Source organism: Hyperoodon ampullatus, assembly GCF_949752795.1.
Source record: "Hyperoodon ampullatus genome assembly, chromosome: 18".
In the NCBI taxonomy this organism is placed as follows: domain Eukaryota; kingdom Metazoa; phylum Chordata; class Mammalia; order Artiodactyla; family Ziphiidae; genus Hyperoodon; species Hyperoodon ampullatus.
In genome coordinates this window covers 34,635,999-34,658,108 of record NC_136931.1, presented here as the reverse complement: position 1 = coordinate 34,658,108, position 22,110 = coordinate 34,635,999, and the positions used below count along the sequence as shown (strand labels likewise).

The following is a 22,110-nucleotide window of genomic DNA, read 5'->3' as shown; positions in this document are numbered from 1 at the left end:
GTCGGAGCAGGGAGGCCTGTGAACAGGGCATTTGCTGTGAACTCGCTTGGATTGACTGCTGGGCAGGAGGTAGGACTAAGACTAGAGGGTCAGGAGCACTGAGGAGGAGCTAAAGTAACACTGCTTCTGGGAACTTGACTGAGGAGGTGCTAGTTGAGCTCTCAAAGGCTGAGTAAAAAGGTATTCCAGGCACAGGGCCTGCCTGTACAAGGGCGGGGCTCTTGAAGAGGCCTGGCATGTTCTAGCACAGTTCTTTGTGGCTGTACTGGGGGGAAGAGGCATCAGGAAATGACACAGATAGCTTGAGGAAGGGTGATCACGTGGAAGATGGCCCAGAGAAGGGGAAAGCTAGGGGCAGGGAGACCAGTTTGGTTTCCATTTTGGGGAAACAATAACTCAGGGGAGAAAATGCAAGCAGGAAGGCTAGGTTTTGGAAAAAGACAAGGAATTTCATTTTGAATGAGTTTGAGGTGACATATAGGTAGAGAAGTCTAGCCGGCAGCTGGAAATATAGGACGTGTGTGTGTGTGTGTGTGTGTGTGTGTGTGTGTGTGTGACAGTTTCTTTGTAAAAATCAAATTCTAGAGCCTCCTGAAGGTGTCACTCAGACTGCTCTAGGGATTGCCCCAGGGCTTGCTGTTATTCACTTCTCTTGGTGCCTACTTGCATTTGAAAAAAATCAAACAGTACAAAAGGCTATATAAATCCCTATACCTCAGACCTCAGTCCCACCCCCTCCCCGCCAAGAGGAAACCACTGCGAGCAGTTTTTATGTATTCTTCCAGAAATTTGTCTTGCATATACACACACATTTAAGTCCCTAGAAGGGGTGAGTCAGACAGCAGCAGAAACTTACTACTATACTCACTGCATCATGCATGCAGTAACTTCCCAACTGTGTCATGTGTCAGTTGCTGCGTGCCCCGGTTTGGGGTCCCTCTCTGCTCAAGTCTTCCAGCTGCCTGATGTGTAGCCTTTTGGTCTGCAAAGCTCGATTATTAGAGTAAGTTGAGTCTTTTTCCTTTAAGTGTTTATTTTCTTTAATGATATTTTTCCTTGTTATAAAGATCTTGTTATGAAACTATACAATGGTAATGAACATGTATGCATTTTAAATGATAGACTATATATATCAGTGTATACTTTAGAAAAAGTGAGTCTCTTCCCACCCCCAAATTCACTCACCAGGTTTAATCCCCATAAACAGTATGGTATATAGACCGTGTTCTGTGGGGCGAAGCTTTGCGGAAATACACACACACATGTATTTTTCACATGGAAAATATAAAGAAGATGACAAGTGACCTGTAATCTCTCCAAACAGATAATGATGATTCCTGTTAGAAAAGCAGACAAACAAATAAACATTAGTGGTTTTTAAAAAATTATAAGATTATACAGAGTGGTATGAAATAAAAAACTAAAGTGTCCCTACCTCTCCTGCCATGTCCTGTCCCTACAGCCATCACTGTTAACAGTTCTCCTTCCAGAAAACTTGTAATGCAAATAGAAACATATTGTGACTCTCTCTCTTTGTGTGTGTGTTTTTATTTTATTTTTTTAAATTTATTTTATTTATTTATTTGGCTGTGCCGGGTCTTAGCTGCAGCGCGCGAGATCTTCGTTGCAGCATGCGGGATCTTAGTTGCGGCATGAGGGATCTCGTTCCCTGACCAGGGATCGAACCTGGTTCCCCTGCATTGGGAGCATGGAGTCTTACCCACCGGACCACCGGGGAAGTCCCTGTGTGTGTCTTTTAATGTACATGAAAGGGATCCTTTCTTTTAAACATAACAAATCTTAGATCTTTCTCTCTCAGCTCGTATAGCTCTTCATCATTCTTTTTAATGGGTTATTGGCTATAGTTCAAGGGAAGATCAATGAGTACTCCTGTGATTATTTAACTGGATCCCATTGATGGACATCGAGGCAGTTTCTCAATTATTTAGTATCCTAAATCATGCTGTGGTGAATATCCTTGTTCCCTCATGGAAATATTTCTGAAGGGGATTTGTTTTTAAACAGCTTTACAAAAAACTGCACGTATTTCATGCAGATATCCAACTTGATGAGCTTGGACATATGCATACCCCCCATGAAACCATTACTACAATCAAGGTAATAGATACATCCAGCACCTGCAAAAGTTTCCTTGTGTCCCCTCACTTGTTTTGTGGTAAGAATACAACATGAAATCTACCCTCTTAACAGATTTTTAAGTGCATAACACAGTACTGTTAACTATAGACACTGTGTTGTACAGCATATCTGTAGAACTTATTCATCTTGTTTAACTGAAATTTTATACCCATTGAACAACTCCCCACCCACACCCCCATGCCAGCCCCTGGCATCCACCATTCTGTTCTCTGCTTCTATGAGTTTGTTTTAAATATTGCATATAAGTGGAATCATACAGTATGTGTCTTTCTCTGATTGGCTTATTTTACTTAGCATAATGTCCTTCAGGTTTGTCTTTGTTGCAAATGGCAAGATTTCCTTTTTTAAGGCTGAATAATATGTCATTATAGGTATAGACCATGTTTTCTTTATCTGTTCATCTGTCAATGTACATTTGGGTTGTTTCCATTATCTTGGCTATTGTGAATAATGCTGCAGTAAACATGGGACTGCAGATAAGATACTCTTCCAGGTCCTGATTTTAATGAAATAATGGGATTTAAAAAATGATTTATATAAACATTATTTATCACTAATTAATACAACCACCTCTGGAGAGGTTGTAGTAATTTATATTTTTACACACAGCATGTGAGTGCCTTTTCCATATGTCCTTGTCAAAATTGGTTATTATTAATCTTAAAATTTTGGGGGGGGGGAAGTAATTGACAGTAATTGAATAGAACTTTGTCCATGCCTTCATGTAAGTCTGAAGTTATAATTAATGAGGACTTCAGTTATGGAAACTGGAAAGCTTGACCTTGATGTGGCAGTGTTCTCAGGCACATTGCAAGCTGGGCAGGTGTCCCTCAGGAAGCAGGGTTAGCCCCTGAACAGATTTTGGCTGAACTGCAGGGGGCAGTGTTGAGCAGAGGGGCCAGCAGTGGGGGATCTGCCTGCCTTGGCCTGGAGGCATCAGGGAGACTGCCATGTTGCCTCTGGTTTTGAGGGTACAGAAGCTCCTAAGAGACTCACACTGCCACCCTGGGCAACCCAGCTGAAAGGGTGTGAAGCAGTTCTTCCCTTTGATAGCCAGAGAAACTGAGCCTTTGAGGGCCATTTTGAAAGGCTAACATTTCTCCCTGGTGGAACTTTTCTCAGAGCAGAAGCAATTTTTTTTTTCATGTCTCTGTTTTGACCTAAATTATCTGTGGGGTTGTACTTTTTAAAATACAGAAGCTATTTTTTGTTGATATTTCTTCCTTGTCACTTTAAATTTTTGTATTATCATTAATTTTGAGATTAACGTAAATTTTACCCCAGCAAATTAATTTTGATTCTGTTTTTTGGGGGGGTGGTATCCTCTCCAGTTGTATAGTAGCACCTACTTTATCATATTGCTTTTATATTATGTACTTTTCCTTTAAAAACAGGGAGTGGGTGTGCTTTCTTGCTCACTTTATCTTATAAAAAGAAAACATTGATATCCTGACAGAGGTCACTGTATTTTGATCACTCAGGAGTTTTGATCACAGGAGAGTTGTATTTTATAATTTAAGACGAGAAACCGTAAGGCTGCGTATGTAGCATACAGCAATATTTACTAATTAATCATATTGAGTTTTGACCCAGATGTGGGAGAAACTAAAGTTTTCTCTGAGTCGTTGATTTCAGAGGCATAAAGTTGCATTAATATGTGAAAGCAGACTTGCAAAGTTTCTCTAGTTTCCAGCCTTTATTAGGTCATCATGTCACTCAGAAGTGTGCCAGGAATGTAGTAGTTACTCCAAAAATGGGATTCAGTTCCTTCAGGATTTTTGAAGCCCCTAGATAGACATGGCACCATGCCAGTAAAATTATGCAGTCCACAGGGATAGAGCCCCTCAGAATTATTTTTAAATCTTTACTGGAAATTTATTTCCTAAATATACCAACATTTCTCACTTAGTTCTTTAAGCATTTTACAAGTAGCTAGTTAAATATAGACGAGATATAGGTAATGATGTTTGTGTTTGGTGTGGGTAAGGAGATGACCCTGGCAGGCTTGAGATGGGTTCTCTTGTTCTTACTGTTCCAGTACGTTTTTGTTTTAATAGCCCTCCCTTTTTCCTTTATTCCTCTTTCCCCCTTTCAATATGGCAAATGCAAATCTACAGATAAGCTGTAGAACCATATTTTCCTAAATGGGAAGATGGTTCCATGGATTTTTAAAGTTTAGGGTAGTCTTCATTTAAGGATTTGTCACGTAACACTGTAATATCTTGTCTCCAAATTAATGTGCTAATTAGAAACCTAAAAGCCTAGTGATAGACAGGAATTTTAGAATCTTCTCCACTTTTTACCAAGTTCAGGAATCTCTTATAAGACCTTTGTTTGCTTCATGGTTATCTAGTTTTTTTATTTATACTTGTAGTGACGGGGACCTTACTACCTTGCAAGGCAAGCCCTTTCCATTTCCCGAAGCTATCATCATTGGAAAGCACTCCTGTTCATCTGCAACCTGCCTGTGGTGGAACAGTGCGGAATATATATATTACACATCACAAAACTACTTCAAATGAGTATTTCTTTTCATCATTAGATGGAAACTACCCAGTGCAAGGATCATGTGTGACTAGCCTTTTTCCTTGTAATGCCCTGAACATAGGCACTCAGTAGTGTTCAGAGGATGAATTCTTACTTAGTTTCATATGACTTGAAGATTAACTGGAAGACAGCCTAAATATTTTTTGCCTGTATTTGAATTAGAAAATGTGTAAGTGGGCCTTTGTAGAATAGATAACAGTCAAATTTAGGAGGTTTTTTTCCATTGGTTAAAATGGAAGTATTCTACAGTGATGTGCTTTTGAACCACAAATAAACTCTGATACATAGCAAATGATCCAGTTAGACAAGAAGTCCATTTATTTTGTTGATAATTTGTGGCCCTCATCCCTGCCAAAAGTGCAGAAGAGTAAAGCAAGCTGTAAACTCTGTAATGACTAGTCATTTTAGCTGTTGTCTTTAAGAAGCCAAAGGGGATAACCTTAGAGAATATATTAAAACCTGGGAAGCTTAAAAAAAAAATCAGAAGATCCTAGGGTACCTAGAAGCATACCAAGGAAGACTTGATTCCACCTGCAGATCTCCCTGGAGTTTTAAAATCCAGTTTTCTGTGGTATTGCACAGTGAACAGGCAGAACACTGCTATAAATCATTCCTTACCAAATGGCCCAGGGTTTGAAACTAAGGGGCTGAAAAGGCTCCCTGTTGCCAGCCCCTTGGTTGTGCCTGAGGATACCGAGGCCAGAAAGTGCCAGTCGCATTTCAAAAAGAACATAGCTGCCCTCAGGCAGAGCCTGAGTCTGGAACTCAAGTTTTTTTGACTCTGTCTAAAAATAAAACATCAGAAGAGGCAGAAACTGTTGATTGCTTACTCAGCCACATTTAAAATGTTATAGCCAGTGGAGGTTGGGACTTAAGACATTTTTCTTTCCTTTCTTTATAACCATTTTGGATCTCCTGGTGTTTCTAGCTTCCTCTGAATCCTGTACCCGCTCTGGACCTGAATGGGCTTGCCACTGCGGGCACACCCCTCCTTCCAGATTCTGTTACTTTGAGGCTGCACTGCCTACCACTGCCCCCCAGCATGCTCCCCTCTGGCACTTGGCACCCATTGCTATTTAACTAGTGCCCTTCTCCTGGCTTCCCGGTCCATCACAGCTGTGCTAGACTGAGACACCACGAGAACAACCTCACTCCGGCTTACCTCCAGCCACCTGGAGCCTGGCCTCCCACCTTGTCTGCGTCCAACACAAGTTTAGCAGATTTCCTCCCATTTTATATTCAGTTTTCCCTCCTAAAGGTAGCTCTTCACGGTTGCGCCAGCTTGTTAAGGAATGCTATTTTCGTTTTCTTCTATTCTGCAGTAGTAATTGACTACACCCAGCCCCTTAGCCAGCCTAGTTTTTCCTTTCATCTTGTTCATTGATGCCCCCAGCCGCTCAGGCCTCAGCCCTTGCAGGTGTCCTCACTCCTGTCTTTCCATTGCTGGTCATGCCCTGCGACCCAGCCATTGTGTCTGTGTGTGTGGCACTTCTGGAGCCCATTTCTCTCCTTCCACCATCATCCAGGCCTTCAGCTAGTTCTTCTACAGTTGCAGTAATTTATGAGCCATTCCTCCGCCTCCAGTCTCGTCTCTTTCCCAATCCATTGTTTGCACCACTGCCAGATGAATCTTCTTAAAATGCTCCATTTTTTAAGTCAGTCTTTCCTTGGTCCCTCTCAGAAGCATTTAAATAGTTCCGTTACCACCGGGGAAGGTCTGAACTTCTTAGCTTTTTGTTCAAAGCCTGCTGTCATCAGGTGCTGCCTTCCTCTCAGCTGCTGTTCCTCCCTTTACTCCTCCCTCCGCCACAGGCTGTGCCCTTTGCTCGGTGCTCCCTGAGTGTGCCTCGTACCTCTCGGTCTCTGGAAGTCTTCTTAGCTCCTTCATGGAGCCTTGTCTGCCAGCCATTCTTTTCAGGTCTTTGCTGATATTCGCTGGCTGACCTATTCATTTGACACTTAATTCACTAAGCAAACATTCTGAAAGACACGCTGTTTTGCTCCTGTGAGGAATGGATTACAGAGGGGTTAGAGGGTCATCCCCACTGCCAGGAAGCTTGTCTTTGTCACCTAGATTCTGTATCTTCTTGTGTTCATATCTACTGGATCAGAAGTGTAAAGGCAGAGGCCAGACCTTATACTTGAAATTTAAGAAATTTAAAAATCACCAGTGCCCAGCAAATATTCTGCACAGGCAGATAATACATGCTGTGAGAGCTGCTAGTACACTTCTATTAAGGCTTCTTGGAATTTGGAATTTCTTGTTTTATTTATTTTGGCATTTTGATTAAATTTTGTACGTTCCCATTTTAGCATGAATTGTAACTTTAAAATTAAGGTGAGACCAGTCAGAATGGCCATCATCAAAAAATCTAGAAACAATAAATGCTGGAGAGGGTGTGGAAAAAAGGGAACACTCTTGCACTGCTGGTGGGAATGTGAATTGGTACAACCACTGTGGAGAACGGTATGGAGGTTCCTTAAAAAACTACAAATAGAACTACCATATGACCCAGCAATCCGACTACTGGGCATATACCCTGAGAAAACCATAATTCACAAAGAGTCATGTACCACAATGTTCACTGCAGCTCTATTTACAATAGCCAGACATGGAAGCAACCCAAGTGTCCATCAACAGATGAATGGATAAAGAAGATGTGGCACATATATACAATGGAATATTACTCAGCCATAAAAAGAAACGAAATTGAGCTATTTGTAATGAGGTGGATGGACCTAGAGTCTGTCATACAGAGTGAAGTAAGTCAGAAAGAGAAAGACAAGTACTGTATGCTGACACATATATATAAAAAAAATAAAAAAATAAATAAAATTAAGGTGAGAAATCTATGCATGTAAAATCATCAGCTGAGTTATCCTGTAGACTTAATCAGGTAAGATTATTTAAGCTAGTGATTGCTCATTAGTCTGGCCCTGCTCATATGAACTTTTCTGCTTTTCTTTTTCAGTCTGCATGAAGAAATAAGTGATTTTTATGAATACATGTCTCCAAGACCAGAGGAGGAGAAGATGCGAATGGAGGTGGTGAACAGGATCGAGAGTGTGATTAAGGAGCTCTGGCCCAGTGCTGACGTGAGTACCTGTCTGGGTCGGAGGGTGCTTAGGTGGTAACATCCCTGTGTCTGTGCATCTGTAGAGTTGTGATCTAAGGAAATTTTAAAAGCAAAGAATTTTCTTCAGCCTTTAGAATTTTGGGCTTCCTAATTATTTGCATTGAATTGGATGACTTACTTAAAGCTGTTTCTTTGCAGTACTGAATAGCAGCTACTAACTGCAAACTATTTTTAGGAATCATTACTATAAAGAGAAGAAAGACAAATAAACCCTCCTTGTAGTAGTGGGTTATTTGGATGTGATGTATCAAAACGCTGTTACTATTTTGTTCCAGCCTGTCCGTATGAACATTACATAACTGTGTACAGCTGAATGAAGATGTCAAGTAGGAATTTCTTATGTCATTTGAAATTCGTCTTCATAGGCTAATGCGGGCGTGTGTTCTACTTTCCTGAAACTGCTGTTTTCTTCTCTTTTTCTAATCACTCCTTGTCTCCCAGTATAGCTCCCACCCAGTGAACAAGACTTTTGCCCAAGATTTCCTCTGCTTATTTGTGGTTCTTATTGTTGACGCTCACTTTTTAGGGCTCCTTTGAGGGTCTGTTGTACAATTTTGTGCATTCGAAGAAGTAACTTATTAGAATCCATTACATTGTACATTGTGTTATATAGCTTTTCTTTAGACTCCGTCATGGGCTGGTAAAGGTGAAGCCAGGGAAGTTTTTCTGGTCCAGTTGGCAAAACAAAGAAGCTTCAAATAAGATACTGTAGGTACAGGGAAGAGGGGAGGACACTAATAATATTTTGTTGAGCAGCCACTGTATGCCACGTTGTTTCTCCTGTGTGATCTAGATTGACAGCTTTCACCTGGAGACAAGTTTCTCCCCCACGAGGCATCTGGCAATGTCAGAGACATTTTTTATTATCGTGACTGGTGAGGTTCTCCTGGCATATAATGAGTAGAGGCCAGGGAGGTTGCTAAACACCACATGATGCACAGGACAGTTCCTCAACACAAAGAATTATCTGCCCCGGATGCTAGTAGTGCTGAAGCTGAGAAGCCCTGATCTAAATCAGTCCTCCTCCTTCTGAGGTGGGGGATTTTATCCACAGTTTTTTTGCAGATGAGGAGCACGAGGCTGTGATTAGGTTCCTGGGTCCATCTCACCTCAAAAGTTGAACGTTTTCCATTGTTCATCCTTTATTGCAATTACTTGCAGACACATATTTGCCTGAGTCTTCTACTGTTCTCTGTGATTTGAGATAGGATATGTCCTGATTTTATGCCACAGCATGATGTTATAATGACAGTGCCTGGTGTTCTCTGTGGAGATGGCCTATAGGCTGGCACTTGTCCTGGAACTGAAGTAGTCTGACCCTAATTCAGTAATCTATGAGAAGATTCCTTTTGAGAGAACAAAAGTTAAGGATTTGTGATTATTTCTCTAGATTATCAGGGAACATTAGTGACCTGAACATTACTTTCGAAAGGTTTCTATTTACGTCTACATATTTGATATTTGATATTTGAACCTAATAAGTTTAAGCTATATTCCGAATGTCTGCCTATAAGCCACGGGATCCCACTTCATGAAAGCATGGTGTTAGAAAAAAAGTGCTCTTGTAGTACTAAAAATTACCAGTAGAGGGTGGCAAAACCCTGCATTTCTCCATAGCTTGGTGGCTTTTCATCTGATATTTTAATATAACAATTTTTTCTCTTTTAGGTCCAGATATTTGGAAGTTTTAAAACTGGCCTGTATTTACCTACTAGGTTAGTACGTTTATGGCACTTTTAAGGGACTGTACATTTTTTTAGAGTGTATGCACTTTGACTGTTGAATGTGTAAGAGTTGAAACAAAGCAGATTTATGAAACAAAAATTCACGTACCTGTATTTTATTTGAATTATCTTGAGGTAGAATGTCACTGCAGAGAACTGTTCAACCCCGTAACTTAACCCACTAACACAGATGTTACTGTAATATTATGGTAAAACACCTGATTATGCTCTAGAACTTTGTATTCTCTGGAATGCCAGGTCTCTCATTTTTTATTAAGAACTCATACTATTAGCTCCTGTTCCAGTGTTCTGATTCAGAAAATCAGGGTACAAACTCTTCTCTGGGGGAAGTCTTGGTCTTTTCAGGACTCTTGTTTGTTTCGGTCTTCTCAAATGAGGGCTGTCTTGGCCGATAGCTGGGGGTGGGGCGTGTGTGTTGTGGGTGATTTGGGGGTTAGTAAGACTTCCTTGAGGAGTGAGTACCCGTTCTGTAAAAATTGAAATGCTGTGGTCTTTACGAAGCAAAAACTCTTATGATGTTTTTGTTTTTACTGTGGTAAGAGCACTCAACCTGAGATTTACCCTTTTAACAAATGTTCAAGTGCACTATAGGCATCCATCACTTTTTTTCATTTGAGTTTGATTCAGTCTACTTTACCCAAACTTAAAATGTGTTAAAGTGGATGGATCCTAGCAATTTCCATTCTTCCCATTGCTGTCTTAGGCCTACAAAAGCCGTAAAATATTCAACTTTGAGTCCATTAATATTTTTCCTTGTTTAGGTTCTGAGCCTCAGCAAAACCTGAGTCACTCTTTCTAATAATTTAATTAAATTTTATGAACAGTACTACATTTACCTAGTTCAGATTTGAAAAGAGCACACACGTAATTACAGTGAAAAGTCTGGATCCCACCTCTCTCCCCCAGTTTCTCTCCTTGGAGGAGCTGCTATTACCAGTTCTTTGCATATCCTTCCAGAGATATTCTATGCATATAAAAGGAAATGTGTGTTTCTTCCTTTTGTACACAAATGGTAGCATACTAGATACACTGCCTGCATCTTGCTTTTTATACTTAATAATGTAAGTCACAATCAGTTAACCTCATTCACTTGGAAGGTCTTAAGTTTTTTAGTACCAGAAGCCTTTATGAACAGGAAACGTTACGTTAACTGGTGTTTTTGAGGTGTTACTTCTTTTAAAATCACCCCGGGAAATGACCAGGAGAAGGAGGAGTTTGTTAAAATCACCAGTTTCCACTTCCTCTCTAAAAACAGTCCTCACCAACACATTTAGTCTTCATTGGGCGGGGTGAGAAATAGAGTTCCATTGTACTAACCTGCTATCTGTAGCTTGAATGAGTTAAAGCAAGTACAGTTTCTCACTTCTTGAAACAACTCTTGTGTGTGCTCCGTGTTCAGTGACATCGATCTTGTGGTGTTTGGGAAGTGGGAGAACCTACCCCTCTGGACCCTGGAAGAAGCTCTTCGGAAGCATAAAGTTGCAGATGAGGATTCGGTGAAAGTTCTAGACAAAGCAACTGTAAGTTCTTCAACATTTCATCTTAAACTCTCTAGGTTACTTATGCATGAAACTTGTAAAATTAAAATTTAATTTTGGTGAGCACCTCGGATTGTGAGTGCATTATTCCTTCCTTTTGTTAATGATCACAGTGCTGTACATAAAAAGTTGTGTTTGTGAGACAAGTGAATTATTCTGGTTGTACATTTCTTTAAAAAGTATTATTCAATTTATCATACATAATACTGTAGATTTTTAATATAAAAACGTAAGTAAAAATGTGGATATCTGATAAAGTTTATAGTTGCACAGCTGTTACTTTTCTATCATATTTTGTATCCTTGAAGAATTGTATTAATTGAAATTTTGTAAATCAAGTCATATTTTAACTAACGGAATGGACATTAAAGAATTTTCACAGAAGCTCATTTTATAAATAAATATGTCTATTTTAGAAGTTTGGATTTTTGCATATTAGGTTTTATTAGAGCAAAACAACTTGTATTGTTTTTTATTAAAAGCTGTTAATTTGGAAATCCAGTTCTGTACACAAAGTTTGCTGGCCTGAGTTTTCTAATGCATGGTAGAAATAGAGCTTTTTTTTTTTTTTTTAAAGAATTCCTGATATCGCATATAAATCATCCTATCATTGTTCATTTGAGAATCATTCTTACATTTTAAGTTCTCTTGTTAGGTTGTTTTTTGGGCTGTTTGCAAAACTGACCAAAAAGGCCAGTGACTTACTGTGTGTGACTTAAGAATCTAGCAGTTTTCTTACTGGAAACAGTTTGGTGCTGTGGGCTGATATTCATAATTCTTGATTTTCTTGAGTTGGAAACTGTTCTCCAAAGTATATTAATGTTGAGAAAGTTTTTGTTACCTGATTTAAAAACTCTCAGTTAGTAGAAATTACAAAATATATTGCATGAGGTTAAATGCTAAATATGTAATGTAAATATCTAGAAAGCCAAGTCAACTATGGTATGGAGTGTTCAGAATACTCAGTGTTTTTATGTCCTCATGAGGAGGTCAAGACCTCAAGTCAGATAACCTTCCATCCCCTGATTTTGTCATTTAATTTCGTTAAAGTATTTAAATTTTACCTGTCTTCTCTTTCTAGGTACCTATTATTAAATTAACAGATTCTTTTACTGAAGTGAAAGTTGATATCAGCTTTAATGTACAGAATGGTGTGAGAGCAGCTGACCTCATCAAAGATTTTACCAAGGTCAGACAATTTATAGTGTTTATTCAGTGAAAATATTAGAAATGGAGTTGTGTTTTGAGATTCTGTTGTGGTGGTGTTCTGATATACTTGGCTAAACTATTTTTATATGTGTATCGCTGACAGATGCTTCTTTTCTGTGCAGTGGTTTTACTTTCCTTGAATCTGCTTGTAATAATCAGTAATTTATAATGTGACCTCAAGTAAGAATTAAGGGTTGAGGAAGCTTTTGAAGAACTTCTCTCCAAGAGTTCAGATTAAGACCCTCTCTAGGGAGCCTTTTCTAGATTTTAATCCCCAAGTCACCTGTAAGATAGGTCCTGCAGGTGTCCTTATCTTATCTTGAAGTGGTTTAAGTCTGTTTCTGCTTATTCTGTTTTCTTCCCAGATAGGGCAGAATTTGTCAGTATCATCTTCAGAACATTTCACATGCTTAAACCCATCAGCTTTTTTCTCCCAAAACTAAAACTGTGAACTGCTTTGGCTTATGTAGAATATCATTTCTCTCCATTCACAATGTTTTTTTTTCTTTAATAAATTTATTTTATTCATTTATTTAATTTTTGGCTACATTGGGTCTGCGCTGCTGCACGCGGCTGCTGAGAGCAGGGGCTACTCTTCGTCGCAGTATGCGGGCTTCTCACTGCAGTGGCTTCTCTTTTTGCGGAACACAGGCCCTAGAGCACGCGGGCTTCAGTAGTTGTGTCGCATGGGCTCAGTAGTTGCAGCACGCGGGCTCTAGAGTGCAGGCTCAGTAGTTGTGGCGCACGGGCTTAGTTGCTCTGTGGCATGTGGGATCTTCCTGGACCAGGGCTCAAACCTGTGTCCCCTGCATTGGCAGGAGGATTCTTAACCACTGCGCCACCAGGGAAGCCCCCACGATGTTTTTTTTTTTTTTTTTTTTTTTTTTTAGCAGCTCTTCAGGTTCACCTTTTTCTTTTCATGTCAGAAAAAATGTTAACTCCCCTGTGGTAAACATTATATTCTTGTATAAATGAGCAGAGTATAGAAAAGCAGAAAAAGAAAAGAAATATTATCTGTAATCCCACTCTTTTGGAGGTATTGGGTGTGTATAAAGTTTCTTTTTACCAGAAAGAAACTTTTTAAAAAATTGAGAATAATACGTATGATAAAAAATCTTACCAGTATAAAAGGGTAGTGAAAAGTGAGTCACCCTTATACCTTATATGCTTAGATCAGCTTCATAGGATGTGCCTTCATTGGCTTTTTTTCTTTGCTTTTTATCCTCTTCTTGAAATTTTTAACAAAAGGAATATAGAACACTATATAAAGATGTCTAATACTTTTTTTCTAACTTAATATTTTGGTGCGTTTTTCTGTATCAGCACAGTCAGGGTTCCTTCATTCTTTTCACTGACTACATGGTTGTCCCTTGTCAGGATTATTGTGCTTTGTGTAGCACTTCCCTGGTGTTGCTTCCAGTGGTTTTTTTCTGTTACAAAAAGTGCTTGGTGGACATCCTTCCATGCCTACATCTTTCTTTACACTAATAAATTGTAGGAAGATTCCCGGAAGTGGAATTTCTGGGTCAGAGGATATATGCAGAAAAAATTCTGTTGGAAATTTGCCTAGTTGGTTTTTTTTTTTTTTTTTTTTTTTTTTGTGGTACGCGGGCCCCTCACTGTCGTGGCCTCTCCCGTTGCGGAGCACAGGCTCCGGACGCGTAGGCTCAGCGGCCATGGCTCACGGGCCCAGCCGCTCTGCGGCATGTGGGATCCTCCTGGACCGGGGCATGAACCTGTGTCCCCTGCATCGGCAGACGGACTCTCAACCACTGCGCCACCAGGGAAGCCCGCCTAGTTGTTCTTTAAAGAGACTATATTTCTGAGTTCAACTGTAGTGTTTAAAAATGATTATTTCTCCATATTTTTGTTGTTTCTCATGCTTGCTTACTTTGACATGATTTGCAAAAGTATAAACTTTTCTTTCTTATGGAAGCAGTTTGTTTTCATTGTAAGTGTCAAGAAAAGAGTGGAAATCACTAGTAATTCTACCACCCCTAGGTAATGGCTGTTGACTTCTTTCTTGATGTTTGTGCCTGCTTTGTTCCCCTCAGCGTCCCTAGCCTAGGGCCTGGCTTGTGGAGAGTACTTCATGAGTGTGTGCCTGAGTGAAAGACAGGCTCACACTGTCCATATTTGCCAGCATGGATGTTCTCACCCTTTGTAAAGCACAGAAGGTGTGTCTGTGTGTTCACCTGCCAGCATGGAGAACAGCAGGCAGGATGGCTCCTGCTTCTGGGCTCTGCAGAGTCATCTGAAGGACCCTGGTCTGCCTATGGAGTGCCACCTACAAGAAGTGATTCTTTAAAATCCCACTGATTTAGTGCTTTAAGAGATGGGAATTCCCTGGCGGTCCAGTGGTTAGGACTCTGCACTTTCACTACATGGGGCCTGGATTCGATCCCTGGTCGGGGAACTAAGATCCTGCAAGCTGGAAGGTGTGGCCAAAAAAAAAAAAAAAAAAAAAAAGAATTGAGACATTGTCCTGTACTGTTTCTGTTACCTATTTACAATTGAATATTATTCAGTAATGGTCATAAATCAGTGTCACACAATATGTATTGCTAGCATTTCTGTCCTGTAGTGAGTGCTTGGGTGCTGTCATTTACGTCTACATGTTTTAGATTTTAGATGTGAGGAGACAATCCTTAATTACTTATAGCTTACTTTTTTATAGCTTGTTTTTAAAATAGAAAATTAAGTATATTACATATGTCCACCAAAGTTTGTAATGTAAGGACCAGTTTATACTTAGAGACCATATATGCTGTTAATGCTTAGAGCTATTATTGATGTAGGAATTCATTTAAAATACAATTTTCTTTTCCAGAAATATCCTGTATTACCATACTTGGTTTTAGTATTGAAACAGTTCTTATTACAGAGGGACCTTAATGAAGTATTTACAGGTGGAATTGGTTCTTATAGTCTCTTTTTAATGGCAGTGAGTTTCCTTCAGGTAAGTTATACCATACTAGTGTACACTAAACATTTTTAAAATAAATCAGTTGGGAATCATTTTGGAAAAAATTTAAATCAAGCTCTAATTAGAGTGTCTCCCTTGATTACTTAATGACTTTTCCCTTTAAACTAGGTACCTTTTTATAATTTAGCAAATAAGTATTTTAAAATCCCTAAGGAAGAATATTTAAAAAAATTTTTAATCCCGTGTGCTCTAGTATTTTTGAGACTTTTCACTGCAAATTTTAGCATGCAGAAATATGGTGTGGTTTCCACAGGTGTAAATAGTAACACAAATGCCAAAATTAAGAATGTCTTCTCAGCAACTACTCTTGTAAGTTTATCTGGAATTGAGATTTGCTGTCTGGTTAAGATGAGTTAGAAGTCTTGATCTCATCAGTGAGCGTATTTATGTGGCGCAGTGTTGCCAACTGCGTGACTCTGCTGGTGAGTCAGAATGACTTCCCTGATGTTGGACCAAGCCCGCGCTCTCAGCATCCTGGGGCAGCTGTAAAATTCAGCCTTATAAATTGTCCCCCACCAGGTCCCCCCACACCCATGGGGCTTTAATTTAGGTTGTCTATAACAGAAGTACTATTATGATTAGCCTGCTCTAACTCCATGACCTATTGGCTGCTATACTAAACCAAAATTATAATAATACTGTTTATAGAAGTTAGAATGTCATTTATTATCCTCACCTTGAATTTAGAGAAAGTCCAATATAATTCTTTTTCTTCTCATTTTAGTTACATCCCAGGGAAGATGCTTGCATCCCCAATACAAACTATGGTGTTCTCTTAATAGAATTTTTTGAATTATATGGACGACACTTCAATTATTTAAAGACTGGCATCCGGATAAAGGATGGTGGTTCCTATGTGGCCAAAGATGAAGTACAGAAAAATATGCTAGACGGCTACAGGCCATCCATGCTTTATATTGAAGATCCTTTACAACCAGGTATTGAATTTAGGTAAATTTATGGACATTCAAAGAAAAAGGCATTGGGAATTCCCTGGCGGTCCAGTGGTTAGGACTCACTCTGCGCTTTCACTGCTGAGGGCCTGGGTTCAATCCCTGGTCGGGGGAACTGAGATCCCGCAAGCCTCGCAGTGCGGCCAAAAAAAGAAAGAGGAAGGAAAGGGCATTGTCAGTCATCATATTGTACTTTAAACTCTCTTCAGATGAAAAATTAAGCATTAACTTGTAATTGTAGTCATTTTTTTCCTCAAAATATTTTTTTTTTTTTTTTTTTTTTTTTTTTGCGGTACGTGGGCCTCTCAGTGTTGTGGCCTCTCCTGTTGCAGAGCACAGGCTCCGGACGCGCAGGCTCAGCGGCCATGGCTCACGGGCCCAGCCGCTCCGCGGCATGTGGGATCTTCCCGGACCAGGGCACGAACCCATGTCCCCTGCATTGGCAGGGGTACTCTCAACCACTTCGCCACCAGGGAAGCCCTCAAAATATTTTATAAGCAAACACATGAACATAAACACACACACACAGCAGAAAAACACATTGCATACTTGCAAATGAGTTGAGTTGGGAGTAGAATCCATTCGACTCTTAAAGGCAAAGGAGAGTGGGTACTAACTATATGGGTGGGTTTGTGCATCTCCAGTTTGGTGCCATTTTTCTTCTTTCTTGCGTCCTCACTGCTCCTGATTCTAACCAGTTGTCAGCCGGTGCTTTAAGTGAGGATTTTGAGGTCCTTAGAGGGAGTGAGCACGCTCATATGTCTCAGAATTCATGAGGGAAAGGGTACCAAGAGATAGTTTAGTTTCCCTTTGGACCCCTTCTTACCTCTTTAATTTTGCATAGTCTCCCTGTGCTTTTTCCAGCTTTATGTTGGCTTAAAAGTGAGCAGAAAATGAATTCCTCCTGTGCTTTCATGATGCTGTGTTTGCTTGCTTGTATCCTAGTTTTTCTGGGCAATATTTTTTCCTGATATAATTGTAAAATATTTAGATTCCGTGTTATCGGACTTCAATGGAAATGCTTTTAGTCATTTGCTTTAATGTATTGGCCTTGAAAATGAGTAAGGAAAGGGAGTTAAAAGAGATAGAGTAGTTGCCTAGGAGCCCTTTTCTGGCTTGATGAGCCATCTTATAAACATTAATAGTTCTGTGTGGTGACTTCCCTGGCGGTCCAGTGGTTAAGACTCCACGCTTCCAATGTAGGGGGCTCAGGTTCGATCCCTGGTCGGGGAATTAGGATTCCATATGCCGTGCAGTGCGGCCAATTAAAAAAAAAAAAAAAAAGAAAGTTCTGTGTTTATTCATTGAGGAAATGTTCACTGGGAACCTGCCCTACATAAAGGACACAAAGGTTTTTTCAGCAAGATGGTCCTTGCTTTTTAGGAGCTCATAATTTGGTGAAGGAGATGTCTGTATACCTACCAAGCAAAAAATAAGTATTTATAATTTAGCTTGGTTTCCCTCTTACGGAAAAGCAGGCAGTTACTTCTTTTATTTGCATGACTGTGTTTGGGATAGTCCTGTTGGGTCAGAAGACATTTAGGCAATTTATATGCCACAAGAACATACTTATGCGTGATGCACACGTTTATAGAGCCTGGGGAGCTGTGGGACTGACTGACAGCTCAGATTCTGGGTGCCGCTCCAGCAGGATAGTGAGTGCCCTTGCCCGCCCAGGAGAGGACTCACAAACATTTAGTTCATCTTAAGCCACGGTAAGTTTTAATATCTTACGTATATATTTCTTTTAAAGGTAATGATGTTGGAAGGAGTTCATATGGGGCCATGCAAGTGAAACAGGCCTTTGATTATGCCTACGTTGTTCTGAGTCATGCTGTATCGCCAATAGCAAAGTACTATCCCAACAACGAAACGGAGAGGTAAAAGTTTAACTAAAATCAGCCCATTGGGTCAAAATTGGTTGTGGCTTCTTATCTTCAAATTAATGTACCTCCCCTCTTTTTTTTTTTTTTAAACACTTGCAGCATATTAGGTAGAATAATTAGAGTAACAGATGAAGTTGCCACATATAGAGACTGGATATCAAAGCAGTGGGGCTTGCAGAATAGGCCTGAGCCTTCATGCAATGGTAAGAGTTTTTCATCGATTGAGTATTCGAGGCTTTTCTGTGTTGTGTGTGCTTAATGGGAAGAAACGTTTTCCAATCTTTTGCCACTCTTTCAGGAAATGGTGTTACCTTGATAGTAGATACTCAGCAGTTAGATAAATGTAATAATAATCTATCTGAAGAAAATGAAGCCCTTGGAAAATGTAGAATCAAAACTTCGGAATCTGTTAGTAAACACTCTTCAAACTCTTCATCAGGTCCAGTGTCTTCCTCTTCCGCTACACAGTCCAGCTCTAGTGACGTCGTAAGTATGAAGACATCGTTTTCTAAACCTAGACCCTTAGGAGTTCTGTCGGGGGTATAACTCTATCTAGAGAGCCAAGGCTAGCTCATTTTCTTATTTGTTCCTGGGAAATTTTAATAACTTTATGATTGTACTTTTTCTCAACATTGTGTTCAGATTTTCAAGCATACAGCCAAAAGTGAAAGGATTTTAGTGAACATCCATATACACCACCACTAGATTCTACCATTAACATTTTACTGGCTTATCACAGAGCTGTCCATTCATTCACCAGTTCATCTTATTCTTTGACACATTTCAAAGTATTGCAGACATTAGCACACTTCCCACAAAGTAGTGCTGTGTACTCATCGTTAACCCACAGTTCAGTGTTTGTCCAGTTTTTTCTTTTGATATAAAATTAACGTATAAGGAAATCTTAATTATACATTTACTAAATTTTAACAAATGCATACACATGTGTAACCCCAAATCCTAACAAGATACAGACTATTACCATCACCCCAAAGAGTTCCCTCATGATGTTTTCAAGTAAATTCCCAATCTTACCCTCAGAGGTAACCACCGTTACGATTTTCTAATACCATACATCAGTTTTGTCTGTTTCAAAATTTTATATAAATGGGATATATGCTCTCTTGTTCACCATTTAGAAATGTACAACTTAAGTGGGTTTTTTTTTAGCATATTTATAATATTGTGCAGCTATACCACTATCTAATTCCAGGACATTTCCATCACCCCAAAAACAAACCTATTAGCAGTCCCTAATTTCTTCTCTCCCCCTGTGCCCTGGAAATCCCTAATCTACTTTCTGTCTTATCCTGAGTTTACTTAAAATCAAGATCTATTAATAAAATGGGCTTTATTGGCTTCATTAAGTGTATAACATTAAATAATCTGAATATGGAAGAGGCATAGTTTTCTGTTGTCGACGATGACCATTTATCATAATGGACTCATAAAGGCTCACATGCAGGATCTACCTGTGGGCAGTTCTGGTTCCTAGAGCAGAGCTGTGGAGGACAGGATGCTGAGCTAGATGTCACAGACACAGAGGGGTGAAAGCAGACACGGCCTCGAGAGGGAGCCTTAGGGACTGAGAGTATGTGTCTCTGAAATGCTGGGCAGAGTGTGAGGGGAAGGGTAGACCTGAGGAGAGAGTAGCAGTCATGGCCCCAGCAGCCCAGAAACAGGTGGGCTCAGACCAGTGTCTCTGGGAAGTCTGATCCGCTCGGTGTGTTTGGGGGAGGGAGCACTGATTTGTCATCGCAGACTCTGAGAGACCGAGCTTTGTAAAGTGACTGTTCTGTATTTGGTTGAAGACATTGAATCAGGGACTGGGACCTAGGTGCTCACTCTTTATCATGCTCCTTCAACTATACCATGGTTCATTTTCTGTAAATAAAAATGCAAATAAACTTGGACCTCTATGAGCTCCTTCAAGGCCGATTAACAAGGTCAGGCGTGGGCAGTGGATTTAACAATGAACAGAAACCCTCTGATAGAATAAGCCACTTTAAATGTTTAGAAGAAAACTTAAGCAGTTAATTTTATAAATTCCTCAGTGTGCTTCCTTTAACTCCCAAATATTTATTAGACTTAGTCCAGAGAGTGCTTAGCTGAAGTTCTTTTCCTTTCTTAATATTGAATGTCTAAATTATTACTGTGTCACATTATAATTCATGTGACTTGTGTTAGGATTCCGATGCGACACCGTGCAAAACCCCGAAACAGCTGCTCTGCCGCCCGTCCACTGGGAACCGGGTAGGGTCGCAGGATGTGTCCTTGGAGTCCTCTCAGGCAGGCGGGAAAATGCAGAGCGCCCAGACCACTAACATATCCAACAGCACCAACAAATCCCAGGTGTGTGGAGTTTGTGTTTTTGATTGTTAATATTTCGTATAGAATATTTAGAGTTTTGTACATGCATATACATATATACATACGTATTCATATACATATTATGGGTTTAAAGAAAGCTCTAGGTTAAAAAACAAACATATTTTGTTCTGAGAGGTGCCAAAGCATGACAGTGCTTCTAGTAACAGGATGTCCTGAGGATCTTTGTGAGACACCATTGTAACACAAACCTTTGTGGGAGTCTAGCACCTGGTCCTTATAAGGTGTCCCAGCCAACCCACCTTATTACAGATTCAACATAAAAAAAATTGCTTCAAGTTATAAAAAGTTTCAGCTGTACTTGAAGTAAACTCACGTGAAGTTTTTGCATGATCTCATTGCAGTGTTGTGCACATCTGGGAATAATATATCCTTTTTTATTTTAAAATTCAATACCTAGTTGCTGTGTTGAAATGATCAGACAGCAGTCAGCCACGGTCAGCTGATTAGCTTTAGCTTTGACTTAAAAAGGCCATAGACACTCTATTGTAAGTTTTTCAGTTGCCTGAAATTTTATTCATCATGAGTAATGAATCAAAATGAGGGGAAGAAGTCATTTCGTACTAGACTCTGGCCTAAGGCCATCACACCCTCTCCCAGTACATCAGGGACCCTGGGGAAGGCCCCTTGGCGGTACAGATTGACTGTTAATGTCAGTCACCTCATGTGTGACGTGACTCGCAGAATCCACTTTACCTATAGTCATGTGCACCAAACACAGGCTCGTTTAGAAATGGCAATTAAAGTGACACGTGATAGCAGGAAAGGAGGGGCCAGCTGTGATGACCCCTGACCTGGCAACACACCTGCATGTCTGACAGCTTCTTCCAGTAATGCCATTTGTTACGTGGTGTATTGGTTGATAGGCTCCTTAAGAAAAGCCTTACATTCCATATACTCTGTTAAAAAGACAGGGCTTCTTCTTAACAGAAGAAGTGGTCTATGTTTTTTGATATTTAAAAGTTTTAGAGCCCGAGAGAGTTAACCCCTGTAGCATCGTTTTCTGCCTGCTAGATGAGTCAGCATATTCCTGGTTGTGAAAGCTCCCCGAGGTAGGTCTTAGCCGGTGCTCTGTGGAATCTGCAATACTGATGTCTTTTTGACCGCTTTCCTTCTCTGCAGCATGGATCAGCAAGGCTCTTTCGTTCTTCCAGCAAAGGCTTCCAAGGTACAACCCAAACAAGCCATGGTTCCTTGATGACAAACAAACAACATCAAGGCAAATCAAATAATCAGTATTACCATGGCAAAAAGAGGAAACACAAGAGGGACGCTCCCCTCTCAGACCTCTGTAGATAGTCGGCGTTGTACGATGGACTGTCTTCTGTGTGCAATGATCTCATGCTCAGGACAGTTGGATAGGGACTCCTGGGAAACATTCGGGAGCCTTACACTGTTCAGACGTTGATTTAGCAACTGCGTTTTTTCCCAGCTCGCCACGGAATGGATCATGAAGACTGACAACTGCAAAAACAAAAAGCAAGCAAAAAAGGGGGAAAAAAAAAAGGCTGCTCATTTGATAAGTCATATGCTATAACAGGGTCATTTTAAGATTTAAAGC

The 22,110-nt window shown here is 40.1% G+C and overlaps 1 protein-coding gene across 3 annotated transcripts in view; it reads left to right on the top strand.

Moving 5' to 3' along the window:
* The window catches only part of TENT4B (terminal nucleotidyltransferase 4B), a gene marked incomplete at both ends in the record, with an annotated part of 57,547 nt that extends 35,699 nt beyond the window's left edge, over window positions 1–21,848 (top strand). The window contains 11 exons of one of the 3 annotated variants that reach the window (XM_079724185.1): window positions 7,680–7,803; window positions 9,513–9,559; window positions 10,989–11,109; window positions 12,209–12,316; window positions 15,167–15,295; window positions 16,047–16,260; window positions 18,029–18,155; window positions 18,261–18,364; window positions 18,601–18,647; window positions 20,349–20,513; window positions 21,672–21,848. In XM_079724185.1, coding sequence (XP_079580311.1) covers window positions 7,680–7,803; window positions 9,513–9,559; window positions 10,989–11,109; window positions 12,209–12,316; window positions 15,167–15,295; window positions 16,047–16,260; window positions 18,029–18,155; window positions 18,261–18,364; window positions 18,601–18,647; window positions 20,349–20,513; window positions 21,672–21,848 — 1,363 coding nt within the window. Of the gene's footprint in view, window positions 1–7,679; window positions 7,804–9,512; window positions 9,560–10,988; window positions 11,110–12,208; window positions 12,317–15,166; window positions 15,296–16,046; window positions 16,261–18,028; window positions 18,156–18,260; window positions 18,365–18,459; window positions 18,648–20,348; window positions 20,514–21,671 lie in introns of all 3 variants that reach the window. The other 2 variants (XM_079724183.1, XM_079724184.1) reach the window with 2 other exon arrangements.
* Window positions 21,849–22,110: the final 262 nt, after the last annotated feature.